The sequence below is a fragment of the Aquarana catesbeiana genome, linkage group LG04 (genome assembly GCF_042186555.1).
Source record: "Aquarana catesbeiana isolate 2022-GZ linkage group LG04, ASM4218655v1, whole genome shotgun sequence".
In the NCBI taxonomy this organism is placed as follows: Eukaryota; Metazoa; Chordata; class Amphibia; order Anura; family Ranidae; genus Aquarana; species Aquarana catesbeiana.
In genome coordinates, this window is record NC_133327.1 from 632013506 (window position 1) to 632037182 (window position 23677).

The 23677-nt window shown below is 44.6% G+C and overlaps 1 protein-coding gene across 1 annotated transcript in view; it reads right to left on the reverse strand.

Moving 5' to 3' along the window:
* Nucleotides 1-6665: 6665 nt before the first annotated feature.
* The window catches only part of LOC141141298 (RRP12-like protein), a 30280-nt gene continuing 13268 nt past the window's right edge, over nucleotides 6666-23677 (reverse strand). The window contains exons 2-7 of the mRNA XM_073628974.1: nucleotides 22203-22411; nucleotides 16072-16155; nucleotides 8287-8363; nucleotides 8095-8200; nucleotides 6976-7092; nucleotides 6666-6857 (exon numbers count right to left, since the gene is read on the reverse strand). Of these exons, the coding sequence (XP_073485075.1) occupies nucleotides 6666-6857; nucleotides 6976-7092; nucleotides 8095-8200; nucleotides 8287-8363; nucleotides 16072-16155; nucleotides 22203-22411 (785 nt within the window). The remainder of the gene's footprint in view (nucleotides 6858-6975; nucleotides 7093-8094; nucleotides 8201-8286; nucleotides 8364-16071; nucleotides 16156-22202; nucleotides 22412-23677) is intronic.

Consider the following 23677-nt stretch of genomic DNA (forward strand, 5'->3'; position numbering starts at 1 on the left):
GTAAGACACTTGTGGACATAGGAAAGAGAGGGGGCTCAGGAAAGTATTAGGGGGAGGGGGGGGCTGCTGCACACTGAAGGTTTGCTATCTTAATGCATAGAATGCACTTTCTGCCTTAACAACCCCTTTAACCCTTTAATCGCTCCTGATGTTAACCTCTTCCCAGCCAGTGTCATTAGTACAGTGACCGTGCATATTTTTTTTTTAGCACTGATCACTGTATTGGTGCCACTGATCTTAAAAAAAAAAAAAAGAGTGTCAGTTAGGTGTCTGTTTTGTCTGCCACAATGTCGCAGTCCCGCTGTAAGATGCTGATATCGCTAGTAAAAAAACAAACAAAAAAACACAATAAAAATTCCATAAAAATATCCCATAGTTTTTAGACGCCATAACTTTTGCGCAAACCAATCAATATACACTTATTGGGATTTTTTTTTTACCAAAAACATGTAGCAGAATACATATGTGAACGGATCTGAACGCAGTCTGCGCTTGGATCTTTTCATTGGATCCACGATCCGGGATGCACATGGAGATCAGTGCAGCTGGCCAACAGTTACTGATTTCAGCAGCCTGCCTGGAACGCCTGTGCATCCCGCGTGGGTGTAGACGATCCTTCACAGGGGTGTACGGATCGGTATCTCGGTGTGAATTAGACATGTGCAATTTGTTTCGTTCGTTTTGTTAATTCTGAAATATCCGAATTTTTCTGAATATTTCGGAAAATTTGAAAAAGAATAAAAATCCGAAAATTCAAAAGAAGGAAAATCTGAAAACCCAAAATTCGAAAAATCTGAAATAATTTGGCTGCTAGTGAACGTAACGAATACGAATTTATCCGAAGTTACGAATGCTGTATCTAAAACGAATGGAACGTAATGAAATAATAATAATAAATAAATATATATATATATATTTATATATATATATATAAAATAAAAACTATTTATTATTATTAATTCGTTCAGTTCGATTTGATTAGATATTTATTTGTTATTTCGGATAATTTGTAACTTCGTATAAATCCGTATTTGTTACGTTCACTAAGAGCCAAATTTGAAAGGAAATTCCAATACCTATAATTTAAAAGTTAGTTATTATTAGTTAGTTATTATTTGGATTTTTCGGATTGTCGTTCCTTCAGATTTCCAAATTCCGAATTTTCGAAAAAAATAAAAATACATTTTTTCCCGGCAGTGCACATGTCTAGTGTGAATGAGGCCCAACACCATTTAACTCCTAGGAGCCGGTGCCTACCGACCCTTTAAGGGGGCTTAGGAGGCAGGGCGGGGTTTATGATAATGTGACTGCCGTGATTGTCCGTCACATGAACAGAAAGCTCCCAATCGGAAAAAGGCGATTGTGCGCGGTTAGCGGGCCCGGGAGCGCACTCTCGACACAGCTGTATTAGCCCTAACGAAGGCAAATTTTCGGCCACTCAGAGCCAAGGCCCACCCGCCGAGAGGCCGCATATTTGCATACTGTCGGCTCATAGGCGTTAAAACCATTTCATGCATTTTGAAATGTAAACTGTATGTGAATGAGGTTTTATTTGCTCTTAAAAGGTAACAATTTCTGTAATTACCCCCCCCCCCCGGATTCTGCAGGAAAAACTGTGGGAACAGAATCTCAATAAACAGATTTTTTGGCATTATTTCTATTTATTCTTCTTCGATTAATTAAATATTAAACACATGTTTTGAAATAATGCAGCAAAATACATCTGAGGGCGAATCATTCCTATATACACCATAACATGTTCAATGGCCTCTATGTACAAAAATAGCGTTTTCTCCTCTATCCCCGCCCACTTTATTCAGATAACGCACAGATGTGCTGCAGCATGGAGGTGTGTCCTAATGCCAAGTTGGCGCATATATGCGTCTCTTTTTTTGCATGCCCCCAGCATTGTTACTGAGCTGTTACCGACCATTCATGGTCACCTAACCGGCCCCTGATCCCTGTGACAGCCAATCACGGTGATCACACGGTAGAGGAAGCCCAGGTATTGCCCCATAAAGAGATGACGTTGCTCCAGCCTGACGATCATCTTAAAGGGCCGTCAGAAAATTGCTTTATTAAAACAAACATATATTAGTGCCATTCCCATGCCGCTTGTTCATGTCACACGGAGAGAAGATGAAGACGGCCATTCATGTGGCCAACCAACAATACAAGATGGCGGAGGAGCTCCCGGAACATCGGCGCAGTTGATGAGCAGCGTAGTCAAGGTGAGAACATCCTCCATACATTGTCTTTGACCACCACGGGGGAAAGTCACCGATAGGAGTTCCAAACCATTCCTAAACTATCAGATGTCCCCCCTGTAGTGCTTAAAATATGTCGTATTCCTCCAGTCCAGAAGGGGGAGACACATGTAGTCCTGGATTTCTATTCACATATCTGACCCAGATGCAACAACCCCCCCCCCCCATCCTCCATCCTTCATCGCTTTATCTGGTGCAGATACCCGGAGAGCCGCCTCTGCTGCTGCTGCCTCCTCAGCTCGTGTTTAGTTCTTTGAGCCATCGGTTGGTTCTTCGTTCTGGAGACCGGCGGCTCAACCGGTGCGGTTTCATTGGAGCGGTCAGAATCCTCCTCAGAAGACGTGCTTCCTCTGTGGCCACTTTCATTGATGCTGTAAAGGGCTCATAGAAGAAGGAGGAGTTGTACCGGAGATATGAACAGGCAGAAGAGGACAACATAAACCAATCAGTATGAGTTTCCTTAAAGTGATTGTAAAGGTTTTTATTTTTAATTTTTTTTTTATACTTACGTGCTCTGTGTAAAGGTTTTACACAGAGCGGCCCCCGATCCTCCTTTTCTGGGGTCCCCCGGCGGTGCCCTGGGCTCTTCCTCTTCATCGGGTGCCCCCATGGAGAGCCGCTTTCCATGGGGGCACTCGTGCGGGCACGCACCCGAGTCCCGCTGCTGCATCCATTGACACGGACAGCAGGACTCCGCCCCGGGGTCACTGGATTTGATTGACAGCAGCGGGAGCCAATGGCACCCAAGGCAGCGGCTGGAGCTGCTGGGATCGTCCTTGACACTGGAACGATCAGGCTCAGGTAAGAAAAAGGGGGCAGGGGGGTGGGCTGCAGCACAAAAGGGTTTTCACCTAGAATGCATTAAAGTGAAAAACTTCGAGACTTTAAAACTCCTTTAAAGTGATTATAACATTAAAGTGGTTCCAAAATTTGAAAGTTTTTTTTTTAATTCAAAAAACCTGTGTGCGGCAGCCCCCCCCCCAATACTTACCTGAGCCCCCTCTCGATCCAGCGATGTGCAGAAAAGCATCGGCTCTCAGGGGAACCTCCCTCCTCATTGGCTTCCGCTGCTGTCAATCACAGCCAATGAGGAGAGAGAGAGAGGGGGTGGGACTGTGTCTGAATGAACACACAGAGCAGCGGCGGCTCGAGAGCGCTCCTGCTTGGGTGAGTATTTTGCAGACCTCACTTTTTGTCACAAAGTTTTGAAAATTGAAAAAAGAAAAAAAAAAAATGTTTTTTCTTGTCTTTCTTCATTTTCAAAAACAAATGAGAGCTGCAAAATACTCACCATGCCTCTCAGCAAATAGCTTGGGGTGTCTACTTTCCAAAATGGGGTCATTTGGGGGGGTTTTGTGCCATCTGGGCATTCCATGGCCTCCGAAACTGTGATAGGCAGTGAAGAGTGAAATCAAAAATTTACACCCTTAGAAATCCTGAAGGCGGTGCTTGGTTTTCGGGGCCCCGTACGCAGCTAGGCTCCCAAAAAGTCTCACACATGTGGTATCCCCATACTCAGGAGAAGCAGCTGAATGTATTTTGGGGTGCAATTCCACATATGCCCATGGCCTGTGTGAGCAATATATCATTTAGTGACAACTTTTGTAAATATTTTTTTTTTTTTGTCATTATTCAATCACTTGGGACAAAAAAAATAAATATTCAATGGGTTCAACATGCCTCTCAGCAATTTCCTTGGGGTGTCTACTTTCCAAAATGGGGTCATTTGTGGGGGTTTTGTACTGCTCTGCCATTTTAGCACCTCAAGAAACAACATAGGCAGTCAAACTAAAAGCTGTGTAAATTCCAGAAAAGGTACCCTTAGTTTGTAGACGCTATAACTATAACAAAAAGTAGAAAATATTTTTTTTCAAAATTTTCGGTCTTTTTCCGTTTATAGCACAAAAAATAAAAAACGGCAGAGGTGATCAAATACCATCAAAAGAAAGCTCTATTTGTGGGAAGAAAAGGACGCAAATTTCGTTTGGGTACAGCATTGCATGACCGCGCAATTAGCAGTTAAAGCGACGCAGTGCCAAATTGTAAAAAGTGCTCCGGTCAGGAAGGGGGTAAATCCTTCCGGGGCTGAAGTGGTTAAGAAGCATAATGGTCCGGTCCTTAAGTGGTTAAGCAAGCATTTTACTGAATGAAACCAATTCACTCAGTTTTGTTGTGATTAGCTGTGATTGGTCAAAGCTAATCACATGGTACAGATGGGCTGCGATTGCCCCTATCAGTACCATATGATCACATTGTACACAATGGATGGCATGAAAAGGAAGCAGGCCCGTGATTGTGTAAGGCACGCCCCCAGCTCCTCTCCACTGCGTCCTATTGTCAGAAACTTCTCCCACTTGAACTTTGTAATAACATTGTATTTACTTTCAAAGTCTGACCTTCAGGCCACTTTCACACTGAGGCCCTTATAGGCTCAAAAAAATAGCGCCTGTCTAATCAGGTCCACCTAAAAAACTGACAGGCGGACCTGATCGGACAGCCCATGTGAAAGAGCCCTTACCTATATTAAAAAAAAAGTGTTTACTTCCGCCCTAGACCAGAAGTGATGTCGCTCCAGTCCTCCAAGATGGTAAAAGTGATCAGAGACAATCTGGTCTCTCTTCACTGCTATGGCCAGCGTCACAAACTGTTGGATCCTTGCCTGGGTATTCCTGAGCAGCAAGGAGTGGGGGCGCAATCCAGAGGCTAATTAGCTGCTCGGATCGCTTTCATGAGAAAGTGAATGATCAGCTGAAAAAAATAAATACCGGGGGTTATGGCTGATGGTTTCAGCCATAACCCCTGCAAACCACTCCAAAGCCGCAACATATATACACACACATACATACATATACACACGCATAATATAATATATATTACGGGGCTCAAAATTTCAAGTCCTAAGCTACTAGCCAGGCCTCAAGGGTTACTCGCCACCAGTTGCCCTGCCCAACCACTACCCTGCCCCTAATTCCACCCCTAAACACGCCCTCAAATTATCTCATGAAATTACATTTAAATGTTTTATACAGAATTAAGTTATAAAAATAAATATTAACAACAACAAAAATGCAGCCTACCCGTGTACCGCCAGTGCAGCCTGCCCGTACAGGGGAAGAGAGAGGAGAGCAGCCGCCTGGTTGATCAGAGCGCAGGGGGAACATAACAGTTTTCATTTCAATAGCTGTGTGTTACCCGCCGTGCACCGTTGTATACAGCCCCCCCTTGTCTGGGGAACTGTGATAGACAGATCACCCATCAAAGGATTGGATGGGTGATCTGTCTATCAAAGTACCCGGACAAAGAGGGGCTGTATATGGCAGCGGGGAACACACAGCTATTGAAATGGAAACTGTTATGTTCCCCCGCGCTCCGATAAACCAGGTGGCGGCTCTCCTCCCCTACGATCGCTGGGAGAATGGCTCCCATACAACCCAGGCTTCCGGCGGTGCTAGCCCGCCGCCGCCCCCAACTCCCAAGCAGCCCACACTCACCAGCCCTCAAAATCCACTCGCAGAAGCGAGTGGAATTTTTGAGGGCTGTATATATTATATATACACACACACGTTAGGGATCATCCGATAAAAAAAAAAAAAAAAAAAAAGTTACTTTTTTATCACTGTTATTGCTGTCACAATGAATGTAAACATTCCGTGTGACAGCAATAGGCAGTGACAGGTTCTCTTTATGAAGGGATCGGGGTGTCTATAAGACCCCAAACCCCTCCACTGCACTTGAAAGTATTCAAAACGTCAAGATCAGCGTTTTTGAATACTTTCTATTTTTTAAAACGGATGCCTTTAAGATGCCAGTAATCCGGGAAGTGATGTCATGACACTGCTTCCGGATTACTAGATCCGACACCCGAACGAAGCATTGGCTTTGTTCGGGTCTTCGGCCAGCCGGCAGACATGCCGGCTGGTTGCTCGGGCCTCCTGGTGGGACGGGAGAGCCCAGGCGAGCGGCGGAAGGCAGCAGGAGGGGGGTGTCACCTCCCATTGTTTGTAATAACAGCCGAGCGGCTGCTGAGCTGCATCGGTTGTTATTACAGTAAAGCCGACCATCTGCTCTAGAGAGCAGTACCGGGGTGATGCATGCAGCTGCGTGCATCACCCCGGAAAAACCCCTTAAAGCAATATCGGTCTAGCTTGCGACCAATACTGATTTTTCAGAAAATGCTGATATCGGCCTTACTGAAAATCGGTTGATCCCTAATATACGTATAGTGATCAAGAAGTGGGTAAAGGTCACCAACATTTTCGAAAGTTGCTTCACAGTTTATTGTAGCAAAACTTTAATACTCTTAATTTTTAAACAATTTTCATTCTTGATATTTGAGATTGAGGTTTTGAGGCATTATTCCTCCCACTGACTCTGCACTCTTCCTTCTATACTCAGCTCCTACTCTACCCTTCCCCCAGTGTTCTGTTCCTTCCCACAAATACAACTCTCACCTCCCGATTTCTCGATCTCCTGGACACAAAACTTAGCGGTGGACTGGGCAGCAGGATGGAGAGCGGAGGCGGAGTCTGTAAACATGAACTCGCTGCCCTTCAGGATAGAGCACACGCCAAGCTGAGCGGCCTTCCGCACCTACAACAAAAATCACACACACACACACGGAGGATCAGATCATATTAAAAAAGTACCCATAGACCTCTGAAGACTTCCTTTTCTAAAGGTCTCTCGTTTTTCCTGGTCTACAACGTACTTTTGGCTTTGCATGGACAGTGAAGCTCAGTAAGCCATGGTACACCTGCAGAGTGGAGGGATAACTCCATGCAGACAGGTCCTGTTTCCGAAGCAACACTGACAAACATGAAACGATCTAAAAAAAAAAAAAATTAAAAAAAGAAGACGATGTAATAATGAGATTGCAGAAAGACATACAAAAGTATATGAAAAAAGACATCGCTATCACCGTTGTACTGCAATCTTTGCTCCCACACTCTAAAAATATGTATGAATCTACTAAACACAATATATGAAAGTGCAAGGTGCTACATGTGCAAAAAAGCAAAAAGTATCATTTATAGTGATTGTTAGTTAAAAAAAACGAAAAAACAAAAAACAAAAAACTCCTCCTTTCCAACATGTCATACTTGCCTCCACTGTGCAGCTCGTTTTGCACAGAGAGGCCCCGATGACTGCCAGGTGTTTTTTCACCTAAATGCATAGGATTTTTTTTATTTTTTTACCAAAAATATCGCAATAAGCATATATTGATTGGTTTGCGCAAAAGTTATAGCGTCTACAAACTATGGGAAAGATTTATGGCATTTATTATTTCATTTTATTTTTTTTTAGTAGAAATATGGCGGTGATCTGCAATTTTTAGCAAGCCTGCGACATTGCGGCGGACAGATCGGACGCTTTTGACACTTTTTTGGGACCATTTACATTTATACAGCGATCAGTGCTATAAAAAATGCACTGATTACGGTGTAAATGTCACTGGCAGGGAAGGGGTTAAATGTGTGTTCCCTCGGTGTGTTCTAACTGTGTGGGGATGTGACAAGGAGAGGAGACATATCGTTTTTCCTACTTAGTAGGAACAATATGGCTCCTCTCCTCTGACAGCACAAGGATTTGATTTGTGCGTTTACACACACAAATCCCCGTGCTGGCGCTCGTGCACGCGATAGCGCGTGCCGGCGGTGATCGTGCCCGCCGGCCACGCGCATTCGGTCCCCCAGCGGTGCGCGCCCTCTGGTGGCCAAAAAGGGGTAGGACCTACCCATACGGGGTTTCACTCAAGGGAGCCATTCTCTAATATTACAGAAACATGAAAATCTAAAACACAGGATAATACAAAAAGAACACGACTTACCCATCTAAGAGCAGAGGTGCTGCCGCTGGTGGCCTGTGAGGACATAATATCCATGAAGGCCTTAGACGTGTCCGAGAATTTCTTAATCAGCACAGGACCTGGAACCCTAAAACACATCATCAGTTACTGGAAGATGAAGGACCAATAACCCGTAACCACTGGGGGGGGGGGGGGAGGGACAGACAGGCTTACCTTTTCAGAACCAGGTTCAGCAGGTAGGCAACGGCAGACAGCGACTCCGCAGACTCAACAGCTTCCAGAGTGGTCATCTATGGGGGAAAAAAATATATATATATAAAAATTTTTGTTTTTATGTTCTGCAGTGTACAGACAAACCATGGAGGGATTTCCTCATTTAATCTCCTTATCAGTTAGTAAAATGAAGAGAAAACCAAATCATAAGCAAAAAAGTGTCACCTGGAAGACGATTTTCAGAGCCAAGCTTAGGAATTGCTTTACTCCCACAGGTTTCAGTTTTATTAAATAGTAATACAGTAGTAAACTCAAAACAAAGTTGTAAAAGTGGAACTTCTGATTACCTAATTCCATCCCCCTCTCCGGTGCCACATTCCACATTTTCAGGGGGAAGGGGGAGCAGGTACCTTTTTTTTTCTTTTTTTTTTTATTATAGGTACCCTGTCCCCACTCCTGGGTGACCGGCAAGTTACGTCAAGAGTTCGGCCCCCTCCCCCTTCTGCCGGGCCAGTGAGAGAGTGCAGGAGCTACACTGCCAGGCTCCTTTACCCGCAACGGTGGCAGAAGCACCTGTCCATCGGCTGAGGTGCCGACATCGCTGGACTCCAGGACAGGCAAGTTTTCTAACGTTAAGGCTGCATTCACACCTGAGCGTTTTCAGCTCATGAAACGCCTGTAAAAAAGGCCCAACAACCATTCTTTTCAATGGCACCTGTTCACATTTGAGCGTTTTGTCACCTGAAGCAAAACGCCTGAAAAACACCCTAATCTCAAAAAATAACATGAGCTTCTTTGGGACAGATTACAGATGTTTTTCTGCCTTTTACATTGGTGACCTGAACAAAACCGCGGCAAAAACAAGGCAAAATGCGCGGTAAAAAACGCGCAACTTTGAAACGCTCAGGTGTCAATGCAGCCTAAAAATCAGCAGCTACAGTATGTGGTGCTGCTGACTTTAATTTTTATTTATTTATTTATTTTTTTAAAAGGGGCGAGCGGAAGGAACTCCACTTTAAAACAAAAATTAAAAAAAATCTTCTCCCTGCAAGGTAATGTCATAATGTGCTAGTAGGCTTCACCTACTGGCACATTATGAAAACGTTACCTAAGAACGAAGCCCTCCAGTGGCGCGCTGTCAACGCTGACAGGGCTTCCATCTTCACCCGGTCTTCCTTCCGGGTTCACGGGGCTCCAGCTGCTTGAACGGCCAAGCTGCGATGACATCACTCCCTTCCATGTGCGCTGGAGTCTCGACCACGGCACAGATCTCTGAAGGTAACGGCACGAGTATGCTGCCCCTTCAGTGTGACGTCACCGGCTGCAGGGACATTGAATATCTCCTGTACGGCGCACATTTAGGAGATGTTCCCCGTAGTTACAAGGACTCTTTATTGTAAGCTTACCTGTAGGTAGAAGTGTCCAATGGGAGTTCACTACCACATTAACCACTTAAGGACCGCCTAACGCCGATTTACGTCGGCAAGGCGGCACGGGCAGGCAAAATCACGTACATGTACGTGATTTGCCTCTCGCGGGTGGGGGGTCCGATCGGACCCCCCCCCGGTGCCCGAAGCGGTCCCGTTCTGTTCCCCGGCGATCCGAGATGAGGGGGAGGCCATCCGTTCGTGGCCCCCCCCTCGCGATCGCCGCCGGCCAATGGGAACACTCCTTTGCTGCTGTATGCTAAACAGCAGCAAAGGAAATGATGTCATCTCCCCTCGGCTCGGTATTTTCCGTTCCAGCGCCGAGGGGAGAAGACATCAATGTGAGTGCACAACACACACACACACAGTAGAACATGCCAGGCATACAAAACACCCCGATCCCCCCCCCGATCGCCCCCCGATCCCCCCCCAATCACCCCCCTCCCCCTGTCACAAACTGACACCAGCAGGTTTTTTTTTTTTTTTTTTTTTTTTTTTTTCTGATTACTGCATAGTGTCAGTTTGTGACAGTTACAGTGTTGGGACAGTTAGTATTACCCCCCTTTAGGTCTAGGGTACCCCCCTAACCCCCCCTAATAAAGTTTTAACCCCTTGATCACCCCCTGTCACCAGTGTTGCTAAGCGATCATTTTTCTGATCGCTGTATTAGTGTCGCTGGTGACGCTAGTTAGTGAGGTAAATATTTAGGTTCGCCGTCAGCGTTTTATAGTGACAGGGACCCCCATATACTACCTAATAAATGTTTTAACCCCTTGATTGCCCCCTAGTTAACCCTTTCACCACTGATCACCGTATAACCGTTACGGGTGACGCAGGTTAGTTCGTTTATTTTTTATAGTGTCAGGGCACCCGCCGTTTATTACCTAATAAAGGTTTAGCCCCCTGATCGCCCGGCGGTGATATGCGTCGCCCCAGGCAGCGTCAGATTAGCGCCAGTACCGCTAACACCCACGCACGCAGCATGCGCCTCCCTTAGTGGTATAGTATCTGATCGGATCAATATCTGATCTGATCAGATCTATACTAGCGTCCCCAGCAGTTTAGGGTTCCCAAAAACACAGTGTTAGCGGGATCAGCCCAGATACCCGCTAGCACCTGCGTTTTGCCCCTCCGCCCAGCCCAGCCCACCCAAGTGCAGTATCGATCGATCACTGTCACTTACAAAACACTAAACGCATAACTGCAGCGTTCGCAGAGTCAGGCCTGATCCCTGCGATCGCTAACAGTTTTTTTGGTAGCATTTTGGTGAACTGGCAAGCAAGCACCAGGCAGCGTCAGGTTAGCGCCAGTACCGCTAACACCCACGCACGCACCGTACACCTCCCTTAGTGGTATAGTATCTGATCGGATCAATATCTGATCCGATCAGATCTATACTAGCGTCCCCAGCAGTTTAGGGTTCCCAAAAACGCAGTGTTAGCGGGATCAGCCCAGATACCTGCTAGCACCTGCGTTGTGCCCCTCCGCCCGGCCCAGCCCAGCCCACCCAAGTGCAGTATCGATCGATCACTGACACTTACAAGGCACTAAACGCATAACTGCAGCGTTCGCAGAGTCAGGCCTGATCCCTGCGATCGCTAACAGTTTTTTTGGTAGCATTTTGGTGAACTAGCAAGCACCGGCCCCAGGCAGCGTCAGGTTAGCGCCAGTACCGCTAACACCCACGCACGCAGCATACGCCTCCTTTAGTGGTATAGTATCTGAACGGATCAATATCTGATCCGATCAGATCTATACTAGCGTCCCCAGCAGTTTAGGGTTCCCAAAAACGCAGTGTTAGCGGGATCAACCCAGATACCTGCTAGCACCTGCGTTTTGCCCCTCCGCCCGGCCCAGTCCAGCCCACCCAAGTGCAGTATCGATCGATCACTGTCACTTACAAAACACTAAACGCATAACTGCAGCGTTCGCAGAGTCAGGCCTGATCCCTGCGATCGCTAACAGTTTTTTTGGAAGCTTTTTATTGAACTGGCAAGCACCAGCGGCCTAGTACACCCCGGTCGTAGTCAAACCAGCACTGCAGTAACACTTGGTGACGTGGCGAGTCCCATAAGTGCAGTTCAAGCTGGTGAGGTGACAAGCACAAGTAGTGTCCCGCTGCCACCAAAAAGACAAACACAGGCCCGTCGTGCCCATAGTGCCCTTCCTGCTGCATTCGCCAATCCTAATTGGGAACCCACCACTTCTGCAGCGCCCGTACTTCCCCCATTCACATCCCCCAACGAAATGCAGTCGGCTGCATGAGAGGCATTTTTATGTGCTCCCGAGTACCCCTACCCAACGAACCCCCCCCAAAAAGATGTTGTGTCTGCAGCAAACGCGGATATAGGCGTGACACCCGCTATTATTGTCCCTTCTGTCCTGACAATCCTGGTCTTTGCATTGGTGAATGTTTTGAACGCTACCATACACTAGTTGAGTATTAGCGTAGGGTACAGCATTGCACAGACTAGGCACACTTTCACAGGGTCTCCCAAGATGCCATCGCATTTTGAGAGACCCGAACCTGGAACCGGTTACAGTTATAAAAGTTAGTTACAAAAAAAGTGTAAAAAAAAAAAAAATATATATAAAATAAAAAAAAATAGTTGTCGTTTTATTGTTCTCTCTCTCTATTCTCTCTCTCTATTGTTCTGCTCTTTTTTTACTGTATTCTATTCTGCAGTGTTTTATTGTTATTGTTATTGTTATTGTTATTATGTTTTATCATGTTTGTTTTTCAGGTATGTAATTATTTATACTTTATTGTTTACTGTGCTTTATTGTTAACCATTTTTTTGTCTTCAGGTACGCCATTCACAACTTTGAGTGGTTATACCAGAATGATGCCTGCAGGTTTAGGTATCATCTTGGTATCATTCTTTTCAGCCAGCGGTCGGCTTTCATGTAAAAGCAATCCTAGCGGCTAATTAGCCTCTAGACTGCCTTTACAAGCCGTGGGAGGGAATGCCCCCCCCCCCCCCACCGTCTTCCGTGTTTTTCTCTGGCTCTCCTGTCTCAACAGGGAACCTGAGAATGCAGCCGGTGATTCAGCCAGCTGACCATAGAGCTGATCAGAGACAAGAGTGGCTCCAAACATCTCTATGGCCTAAGAAACCGGAAGCTACGAGCATTTTATGACTTAGATTTCGCCGGATGTAAATAGCGCCATTGGGAAATTGGGGAAGCATTTTATCACACCGATCTTGGTGTGGTCAGATGCTTTGAGGGCAGAGGAGAGATCTAGGGTCTAATAGACCCCAATTTTTTCAAAAAAGAGTACCTGTCACTACCTATTGCTATCATAGGGGATATTTACATTCCCCGAGATAACAATAAAAATGATTTAAAAAAAAAAAAAATGAAAGGAACAGTTTAAAAATAAGATAAAAAAGCAAAAAAATAATAAAGAAAAAAAAAAAAAAAAAAAAAAGCACCCCTGTCGCCCCCTGCTCTTGCGCTAAGGCGAACGCAAGCGGCGGTCTGTCGTCAAACGTAAACAGCAATTGCACCATGCATGTGAGGTATCGCCGCGAAGGTCAGATCGAGGGCAGTAATTTTTGCAGTAGACCTCCTCTGTAGATCTAAAGTGGTAACCTGTAAAGGCTTTTAAAGGCTTTTAAAAATGTATTTATTTTGTTGCCACTGCACGTTTGTGCGCAATTGTAAAGCATGTCATGTTTGGTATCCATGTACTCGGTCTAAGATCATCTTTTTTATTTCATCAAACATTTGGGCAATATAGTGTGTTTTAGTGCATTAAAATTTAAAAAAGTGTGTTTTTTCCCCAAAAAATGCGTTTGAAAAATCGCTGCGCAAATACTGTGTGAAAAAAAAAAATGAAACACCCACCATTTTAATCTGTAGGGCATTTGCTTTAAAAAAATATATAATGTTTGGGGGTTCAAAGTAATTTTCTTGCAAAAAAAAAAAAACTTTTTCATGTAAAAAATAAGTGTCAGAAAGGGCTTTGTCTTCAAGTGGTTAGAAGAGTGGGTGATGTGTGACATAAGCTTCTAAATGTTGTGCATAAAATGCCAGGACAGTTCAAAACCCCCCCAAATGACCCCATTTTGGAAAGTAGACACCCCAAGCTATTTGCTGAGAGGCATGTCGAGTCCATGGAATATTTTATATTGCGACACAAGTTGCGGGAAAGAGACAAATTTTTTTTTTTTTTTTTTTTTTTTGCACAAAGTTGTCACTAAATGATATATTGCTCAAACATGCCATGGGAATATGTGAAATTACACCCCAAAATACATTCTGCTGCTTCTCCTGAGTACGGGGATACCACATGTGTGAGACTTTTTGGGAGCCTAGCCGTGTACGGGACCCCGAAAACCAAGCACCGCCTTCAGGCTTTCTAAGGGGCGTGAATTTTTGATTTCACTCTTCACTGCCTATCACAGTTTCGGAGGCCATGGAATGCCCAGGTGGCACAAAACCCCCCCAAATGACCCCATTTTGGAAAGTAGACACCCCAAGCTATTTGCTGAGAGGTATAGTGAGTATTTTGCAGACCTCACTTTTTGTCACAAAGTTTTGAAATTTGAAAAAAGAAAAAAAAAAAAAGTTTTTTCTTGTCTTTCTTCATTTTCAAAAACAAATGAGAGCTGCAAAATACTCACCATGCCTCTCAGCAAATAGCTTGGGGTGTCTACTTTCCAAAATGGGGTCATTTGGGGGGGGTTTGTGCCACCTGGGCATTCCATGGCCTCCGAAACGGTGTTAGGCAGTGAAGAGTAAAATCAAAAATTCACGCCCTTAAAAACGCTGAAGGCGGTGATTGGTTTTCGGGGCCCCGTACGCGGCTAGGCTCCCAAAAAGTCCCACACATGTGGTATCCCCATACTCAGGAGAAGCAGCTAAATGTATTTTGGGGTGCAATTCCACATAGGCCCATGGCCTGTGTGAGCAATATATCATTTAGTGACAACTTTGTGCAAAAAAAAAAAAAAAAAAAAGTGTCACTTTCCCGCAACTTGTGTCAAAATATAAAATATTCCATGGACTCAATATGCCTCTCAGCAAATAGCTTGGGGTGTCTACTTTCCAAAATGGGGTCATTTGGGGGGGGGTTGTGCCACCTGGGCATTCCATGGCCTCCGAAACTGTGATAGGCAGTGAAGAGTGAAATCAAAAAGTTACACCCTTAGAAATCCTGAAGGCGGTGATTGGTTTTCGGGGTCCCATACGCGGCTAGGCTCCCAAAAAGTCCCACACATGTGGTATCCCCGTACTCAGGAGAAGTAGCTGAATATATTTTGGGGTGCAATTCCACATAGGCCCATGGCCTGTGTGAGCAATATATCATTTAGTGACAACTTTTTGTAAATATTTTTTTTTTTTTTTTTTTTTGTCATTATTCAATCACTTGGGACAAAAAAAATAAATATTCAATGGGTTCAACATGCCTATCAGCAATTTCCTTGGGGTGTCTACTTTCCAAAATGGGGTCATTTGGGGGGGTTTTGTACTGCCCTGCCATTTTAGCACCTCAAGAAATGACATAGGCAGTCATAAACTAAAAGCTGTGTAAATTCCAGAAAATGTACCCTAGTTTGTAGACGCTATAACTTTTGCGCAAACCAATAAATATACGCTTATTGACATTTTTTTTACCAAAGACATGTGGCCGAATACATTTTGGCCTAAATGTATGACTAAAATTGAGTTTATTGGATTTTTTTTATAACAAAAAGTAGAAAATATCATTTTTTTTCAAAATTTTCGGTCTTTTTCCGTTTATAGCGCAAAAAATAAAAACTGCAGAAGTGATCAAATACCATCAAAAGAAAGCTCTATTTGTGGGAAGAAAAGGACGCAAATTTCGTTTGGGTACAGCATTGCATAACCGCGCAATTAGCAGTTAAAGCGACGCAGTGCCAAATTGGAAAAAGACCTCTGGTCCTTACGCAGCATAATGGTCCGGGGCTCAAGTGGTTAAGCCCCCGTTCACATGGGAGCGACTTCGCATGCGATTTGACGGTGGCACCGGTTAAATTGGTGCGATGCCGACTTTGCGGTGCCACACCAATTTGAAACAGTAGTACATGCGTTGCTTTTGCCGATTTTGGGTGTGACTTGAATAGACATTTGTGCATGAACTGGGCCAGCCCCCATCCATCGCTGTGCTGCTCTTCCAATGTCTGCTCTGCAAAGACAACAGAGCTAGCGGTGGCTGAGGGGAAAAAGATGATCCTAAATGCCGCAACTGCGGTGGGTCCGGATGGGACATTGACTTGGTCAGGACCAGGACCGTGGTCCACCATTTAGAGACGCCCGTTTTATTGCATTATAGTGCAGCACATTTGAAAAATGAAGACAATGGCAACCATGCAGAGAAATCACTCACCAGAGCAGCAAAGTATTCCGTTTCTGTCTCCTTCCCTCCCTGAGAGCGGATCACTTCTGTTACTGCAGCCAGAACCGCACAGATCTAAAAAGACATAATCAATTAAGTCTCAGATCTATACTTTGTATTGGTGATAGAAGTCCTATAAACACAAATGAATGCAACAGTTATAACACTACATTGGAGCAAACAATAGATAACGACTTCTCCACTGATCACCAATGTAAGAACATTCTTCTCACTGATCACCAATGTAAGGAACATTCTTCTCACTGATCACCAATGAAAGGAACATTCTTCCCACTGATCACCAATGTAAGGAACATTCTTCTCACTGACCACCAATGTAAGGAACATTCTTCTCCACTGACCATCAATGTAAGGAACATTCTTCCCACTGACCACCAATGTAAGGAACATTCTTCCCACTGATCACCAATGTAAGGAACATTCTTCCCACTGATCACCAATGTAAGGAACATTCTTCTCACTGATCACCAATGTAAGGAACATTCTTCTCCACTGACCACCAATGTAAGGAACATTCTTCTCACTGATCACCAATGTAAGGAGCATTCTTCTCCACTGACCACCAATGTAAGAAACATTCTTCTCACTGATCACCAATGTAAGGAGCATTCTTCTCCACTGACCACCAATGTAAGGAACATTCTTCTCACTGACCACCAATGTAAGGAACATTCTTCCCACTGATCACCAATGTAAGGAACATTCTTCTCACTGATCACCAATGTAAGGAGCATTCTTCTCACTGATCACCAATGTAAGTAGAATTCTTCTCACTGATCACCAATGTAAGGAGCATTCTTCTCACTGATCACCAATGTAAGAAACATTCTTCTCACTGATCACCAATGTAAGGAGCATTCTTCTCACTGACCACCAATGTAAGGAACATTCTTCTCACTGACCACCAATGTAAGGAACATTCTTCTCACTGATCACCAATGTAAGGAACATTCTTCCCACTGACCACCAATGTAAGGAACATTCTTCTCACTGATCACCAATGTAAGGAACATTCTTCTCACTGATCACCAATGTAAGGAACATTCTTCCCACTGATCACCAATGTAAGGAACATTCTTCCCACTGACCACCAATGTAAGGAACATTCTTCTCACTGACCACCAATGTAAGGAACATTCTTCCCACTGACCACCAATGTAAGGATCATTCTTCCCACTGACCACCAATGTAAGGAACATTCTTTCCACTGACCACCAATGTAAGGAACATTCTTTCCACTGACCACCAATGTAAGGAACATTCTTCCCACTGATCACCAATGTAAGGAACATTCTTCTCACTGACCACCAATGTAAGGAACATTCTTCTCACTGATCACCAATGTACAGATTGCCCTCTCTGTCCTTCTAAGAATTGAGTCCCCTACCACCAGGAAAGACAGATTCTGGTGGTAGGGGACTCAATTCTTAGAAGGACAGAGAGGGCAATCTGTAACCAAGACCTGAAGCGCCGAACAGTATGTTGTCTACCGGGCGCTCGGGTTCGGCACATCACGGATCTTGTGGACAGATTACTGGGAAGGGCTGGGGAAGACCCGGCTGTCATGGTGCACGTTGGCACCAATGACAAAGTCAGAGGCAGATGGAGTGTCCTAAAGAACGATTTTAGGGACTTAGGAGCTAAATTGAGGAAAAGGACCTCCAAGGTAGTGTTCTCAGGAATACTACCGGTACATCGAGCCACACCAGAGAGGCAGAGGGAGATTAGGGAAGTAAACAAGTGGCTGAAGAGCTGGTGTAGTAAGGAGGGGTTTGGGTTCCTGGAGGACTGGGCCGACTTCTCAGTCGGTAACCGGTACTATAGAAAGGACGGACTGCACCTAAATGAGGAGGGTGCAGATCTGCTGGGAATGAAGATGGCCAAAAAGTTAGAGGGGTTTTTAAACTAGGCGATGGGGGGGAGGGTCCAGAGACAGTGATAGCCAGCGCGGAAGATATTCCAGAGGGTAGTATTGGGGGCATTAGTGGTAGGTTAACCAAAGCACAAAAACACAAGGTGAGTATAGTAGCAAGTCCAAGTTGCAATCTTGAAACACCCAATACGAGGACAATATGCGACCGGTCTAAACTATGTGGCATGTTCACCAATGCCAGGAGCCTGGCGGACAAGATGGGTGAACTAGAGATACTGTTGTACAAGGAGGATTTGGATTTTGTGGGAATTTCAGAGACCTGGTTCAACAGCTCTCATGATTGGCTGGCAAACATTCAAGGGTATACCCTATACCCCAAGGACAGAGAGGGTAAAAAAGGGGGAGGGGTATGCCTATATATCAAGAATAATGTACAAGTGAATGTGAGAGATGACATCACTGAGGGGGCTAGGGAGGAGGTGGAATCTTTATGGGTAGAGCTCCAAAGGGATGAAGCTAAGGGGAAAATAATACTGGGAGTATGCTATAGGCCCCCTAACCTGAGGGAGGAAGTGGAGACGGATCTCCTATCACAAATTGGATTAGCAGCAAGGATGGGAAGTGTTATCATAATGGGGGATTTTAATTATCCAGACATAGACTGGGCGGAGGGAACCGCGCATTCATTTAAGGCTCGCCAGTTCCTTAGTGTCTTGCAGGACAATTTTATGGGTCAGATGGTAGACGCACCAACTAGAAATAAAACATTACTAGATCTACTGATTACCAACAATACAGACCTGATAACAGATGTGGAAATACGGGGCAATTTAGGTAACAGCGATCACAGGTCAATTAGTTTCAGTATAAATAACACAAATAGGAGACATGAAGGGAACACAAAGACACTGAATTTCAAAAGAGCCAACTTCCCTAAACTACATACCTTGCTAAAAGGCATAAATTGGGATAAAATATTAGGAACAAAGAATACAGAGGAGAGATGGGTTTGCTTTAAGAGCATATTAAATAAGGGCATTAGCCAATGTATCCCATTGGGTAATAAATTTAAAAGAGCGAACAAACATCCTGGATGGCTTAACTCCAATGTAAAAATGCATATAAAAGCAAAGGAGAAGGCCTTCAAAAAATACAAGGTTGAGGGATCATCCACAGCATTCAGAATTTATAAAGAATGCAATAAGAAATGTAAGGGTGCAATTAGGTTGGCTAAGATAGAACATGAAAGACACATAGCGGAGGAGAGCAAAAAAAATCCCAAGAAATTCTTTAAGTATGTAAACAGTAAAAAAGGGAGGACAGACCATATTGGCCCCATAAAGAATGAGGAAGGACATCTGGTTACAAAGGATGGGGAGATGGCAAAGGTATTGAATTTATTCTTCTCCTCAGTCTTCACGAGTGAATCGGGGGGCTTCAGTAACCAAAACTGCAGTGTTTATCCTCATGACACAACACAGGAAGCACCTACATGGTTAACAGAGGACGGAACTAAAATTAGACTTGAGAAACTTAACATTAATAAATCACCGGGACCAGATGGCTTGCATCCGAGGGTACTTAGGGAACTCAGTCAGGTGATTGCCAGACCGTTGTTCCTAATTTTTACAGACAGTCTATTGACTGGAATGGTACCAGCTGATTGGAGAAAAGCCAATGTAGCACCAATATTTAAAAAGGGCCCAAAAAACATCCCTGGGAATTACAGACCAGTTAGCCTAACATCAATAGTATGTAAACTCTTGGAGGGGATGATAAGGGACTATATACAAGATTTTAGTAATAAGAATGATATCATTAGCAGTAATCAGCATGGATTCATGAAGAATCGTTCTTGCCAAACCAATCTGTTAACCTTCTATGAGGAGGTGAGTTGCCATCTAGATAAAGGAAGGCCCGTAGACGTGGTGTATCTGGATTTTGCAAAAGCATTTGACACAGTTCCCCATAAACGTTTACTGTACAAAATAAGGTGCGTTGGCATGGACCATAGGGTGAGTACATGGATTGAAAACTGGCTACAAGGGCGTGTTAAGAGGGTGGTGATAAATGGGGAGTACTCAGAATGGTCAGGGGTGGGTAGTGGGGTTCCCCAGGGTTCTGTGCTGGGACCAATCCTATTTAATTTGTTCATAAACGACCTGGAGGATGGGATAAACAGTTCAATCTCTGTATTTGCAGACGATACTAAGCTAAGCAGGGCAATAACTTCTCCGCAGGATGTGGAAATCTTGCAAAAAGACCTGAACAAATTGATGGGGTGGGCGACTACATGGCAAATGAGGTTCAATGTAGAAAAATGTAAAATAATGCATTTGGGTGGCAAAAATATGAATGCAATCTATACACTGGGGGAGAGCCTCTGGGGGAATCTAGGATGGAAAAGGACCTGGGGGTCCTAGTGGATGATAGGCTCAGCAATGGCATGCAATGCCAAGCTGCTGCTAATAAAGCAAACAGAATATTGGCATGCATTAAAAGGGGGATCAACTGCAGAGATAAAACGATAATTCTCCCGCTCTACAAGACTCTGGTCCGCCCGCACCTGGAGTATGCTGTCCAGTTCTGGGCACCAGTCCTCAGGAGGGACGTACTGGAAATGGAGCGAGTACAAAGAAGGGCAACAAAGCTAATAAAGGGTCTGGAGGATCTTAGTTATGAGGAAAGGTTGCGAGCACTGAACTTATTCTCTCTGGAGAAGAGACGCTTGAGAGGGGATATGATTTCAATTTACAAATACTGTACTGGTGACCCCACAATAGTGATAAAACTTTTTCGCAGAAGAGAGTTTAATAAGACTCGTGGCCACTCATTACAATTAGAAGAAAAGAGGTTTAACCTTAAACTACGTAGAGGGTTCTTTACTGTAAGAGCGGCAAGGATGTGGAATTCCCTTCCACAGGCGGTGGTCTCAGCGGGGAGCATTGATAGCTTCAAGAAACTATTAGATAATCACCTGAATGACCGCAATATACAGGGATATGTAATGTAATACTGACACATAATCACACACATAGGTTGGACTTGATGGACTTGTGTCTTTTTTCAACCTCACCTACTATGTAACTATGTATGTAAGGAACATTCTTCCCACTGATCACCAATGTAAGGAACATTCTTCCCACTGACCACCAATGTAAGGAACATTCTTCTCACTGACCACCAATGTAAGGAACATTCTTCTCACTGATCACCAATGTAAGGAGCATTCTTCTCACTGATCACCAATGTAAGGAACATTCTTCTCACTGACCACCAATGTAAGGAGCATTCTTCTCACTGATCACCAATGTAAGGAACATTCTTCTCACTGACCACCAATGTAAGGAGCATTCTTCTCACTGATCACCAATGTAAGGAGCATTCTTCTCACTGATCACCAATGTAAGGAGCATTCTTCTCACTGATCACCAATGTAAGGAACATTCTTCCCACTGATCACCAATGTAAGGAGAATTCTTCTCACTGATCACCAATGTAAGGAACATTCTTCTCACTGACCACCAATGTAAGGAACATTCTTCTCACTGACCACCAATGTAAGGAGCATTCTTCTCACTGACCACCAATGTAAGGAGAATTCTTCTCACTGATCACCAATGTAAGGAGAATTCTTCTCACTGATCACCAATGTAAGGAGAATTCTTCTCACTGATCACCAATGTAAGGAGAATTCTTCCCACTGATCACCAATGTAAGGAACATTCTTCTCACTGACCACCAATGTAAGGAACATTCTTCTCACTGATCACCAATGTAAGGAGAATTCTTCCCACTGATCACCAATGTAAGGAACATTCTTCCCACTGATCACCAATGTAAGGAACATTCTTCTCACTGATCACCAATGTAAGGAACCTTCTTCCCACTGACCACCAATGTAAGGAACCTTCTTCCCACTGATCAACAACATAAGGAACATTCTTGCCACTGAGGCAGACAGCTTGTAGTTCTGAATGAACTATGAGCGCTCTGGTAGTTCACTGAACCTTCCTGCTTCTCAGTAATTACCTCCCCTAGGGGCAGACAGCGGTACTGACAGTCTGCAGGAGCCGGACATTGTACCCGCCATCTACTGATTATAGGTGCAATGCTCTGCAGGCTAAAAAAAAAATGCATATTTCTGTGTTTGCAAAACAAGGTGCAGTTATTGCTTATTAAATGAAAAGTTATCCTTCAAAGGTCTACAACCCGAGTCGTCACCCACCTCCTTGTGAGCGGCCGAGTTGGACTCCCAGAATCTCTGGACTTTGTTGAAGGTGAGGTTGGTGCAATCGGAGAGGCCGCTGAGGAAGGTGGCCCCGGATCTTTCTGTGACGGCCATTTCCTCCTCCTCCGGCCTCTTCTGTATGGACAGGGAACCCGACTGCAGGTCATTGTGCAGCTTTACAGCGTCTACCGTCAGATCACTCTTCCCTGGAGAGCAGAAAAATTAACATCAACCAGTGACAATTGAGGACACAGGAATCACAAACCTGGAGATGTTTTCACCGGATTGGAAGGACTTTTGAAGTCACTTGCCAACCGCAAAATATGATATAAAAAAATAAGAGATGATAGAGATATACACACATTATATTAACAAATGTATTGGGACGCCTGCCTTTACACGCACATGAACTTTAATGACATCCCACTCTTAGTCCGTAGGGTTTAATACTGAGTTGGCCCACCCTTTGCAGCTATAACAGCTTCAACTCTTCTGGGAAGGCTGTCCACAAGGTTTAGGAGTGTGTCTATGGGAATGCAAGACGGCAGGCATTGCTTTACAAAGTTGGTCGCACCACATACTAAGATACTTGACACCCGAGCGCAGGAGAGATTTCTACTGTTTATGGGAATGTTTGACCATTCTTCCAGTAGCGCATTTGTGAGGTCAGGCACTGATGTTTCGCGAGAAGGCCTGGCTCTCAGTCTCTGCTCAATTCATCCCAAAGGTGTTCTATCGGGTTGAGGTCAGGACTCTGTGCAGGTCAGTGAAGTACCTCCACCCCAAACTCACTCTTCCATGTCTTTATGGACCTTGCTTTGTGCACTGGTCCAAATCATTTGGTGGAGGGGGGATTATGGTGGGGGGGTTGTTTTTCAGGGGTTGGGTTTGGCCCCTTAGTTCCAGTGAAGGGAACTCTTAAAGGGTCAGCACCCCAAGACATTTTGGACAATTTCATGCTCCCAACTTTGTGGGAACAGTTTGGGGACGGCCCCTTCCTGCTCCAACATGACTGCACACCACAAAGTTGGGAACATGAAAATGTCTTGGTATGCCGACACCTTAAGAGTTCGATCAGTCCTGATGTACTTAAGGCCGATCTCTTTTGTTGAGACTCAAAAACGCCAGGAAAGTACAAATACCCCCCAAAAGACTCCTTTTAAAAGTAGTTGAAAGTAGACAGTCCAAGGTGTTTAGAAAGAAGCATTGCTGTTTTTTTTTTTTGTATTTCTGAACCACATCCCGCCCGCCAAATGACGGCATGGCTCTTGTCCTGGGTGGACATCTTATTACGGCCTCCCAGAGCGACCGGTGGTGATCGGTAGTGCGGTGTGTCAGTCAGACACACCGCTCTCGGTAAAGAGCCTCTGGTGGAGCCTCTTTATCACGTGATCACCTGTATCCAATCACGGCTGATCACGATGTAAACAGGAAGAGCCGATCGGCTGCTCTCCTTAAAGGGGGGGGTCTGT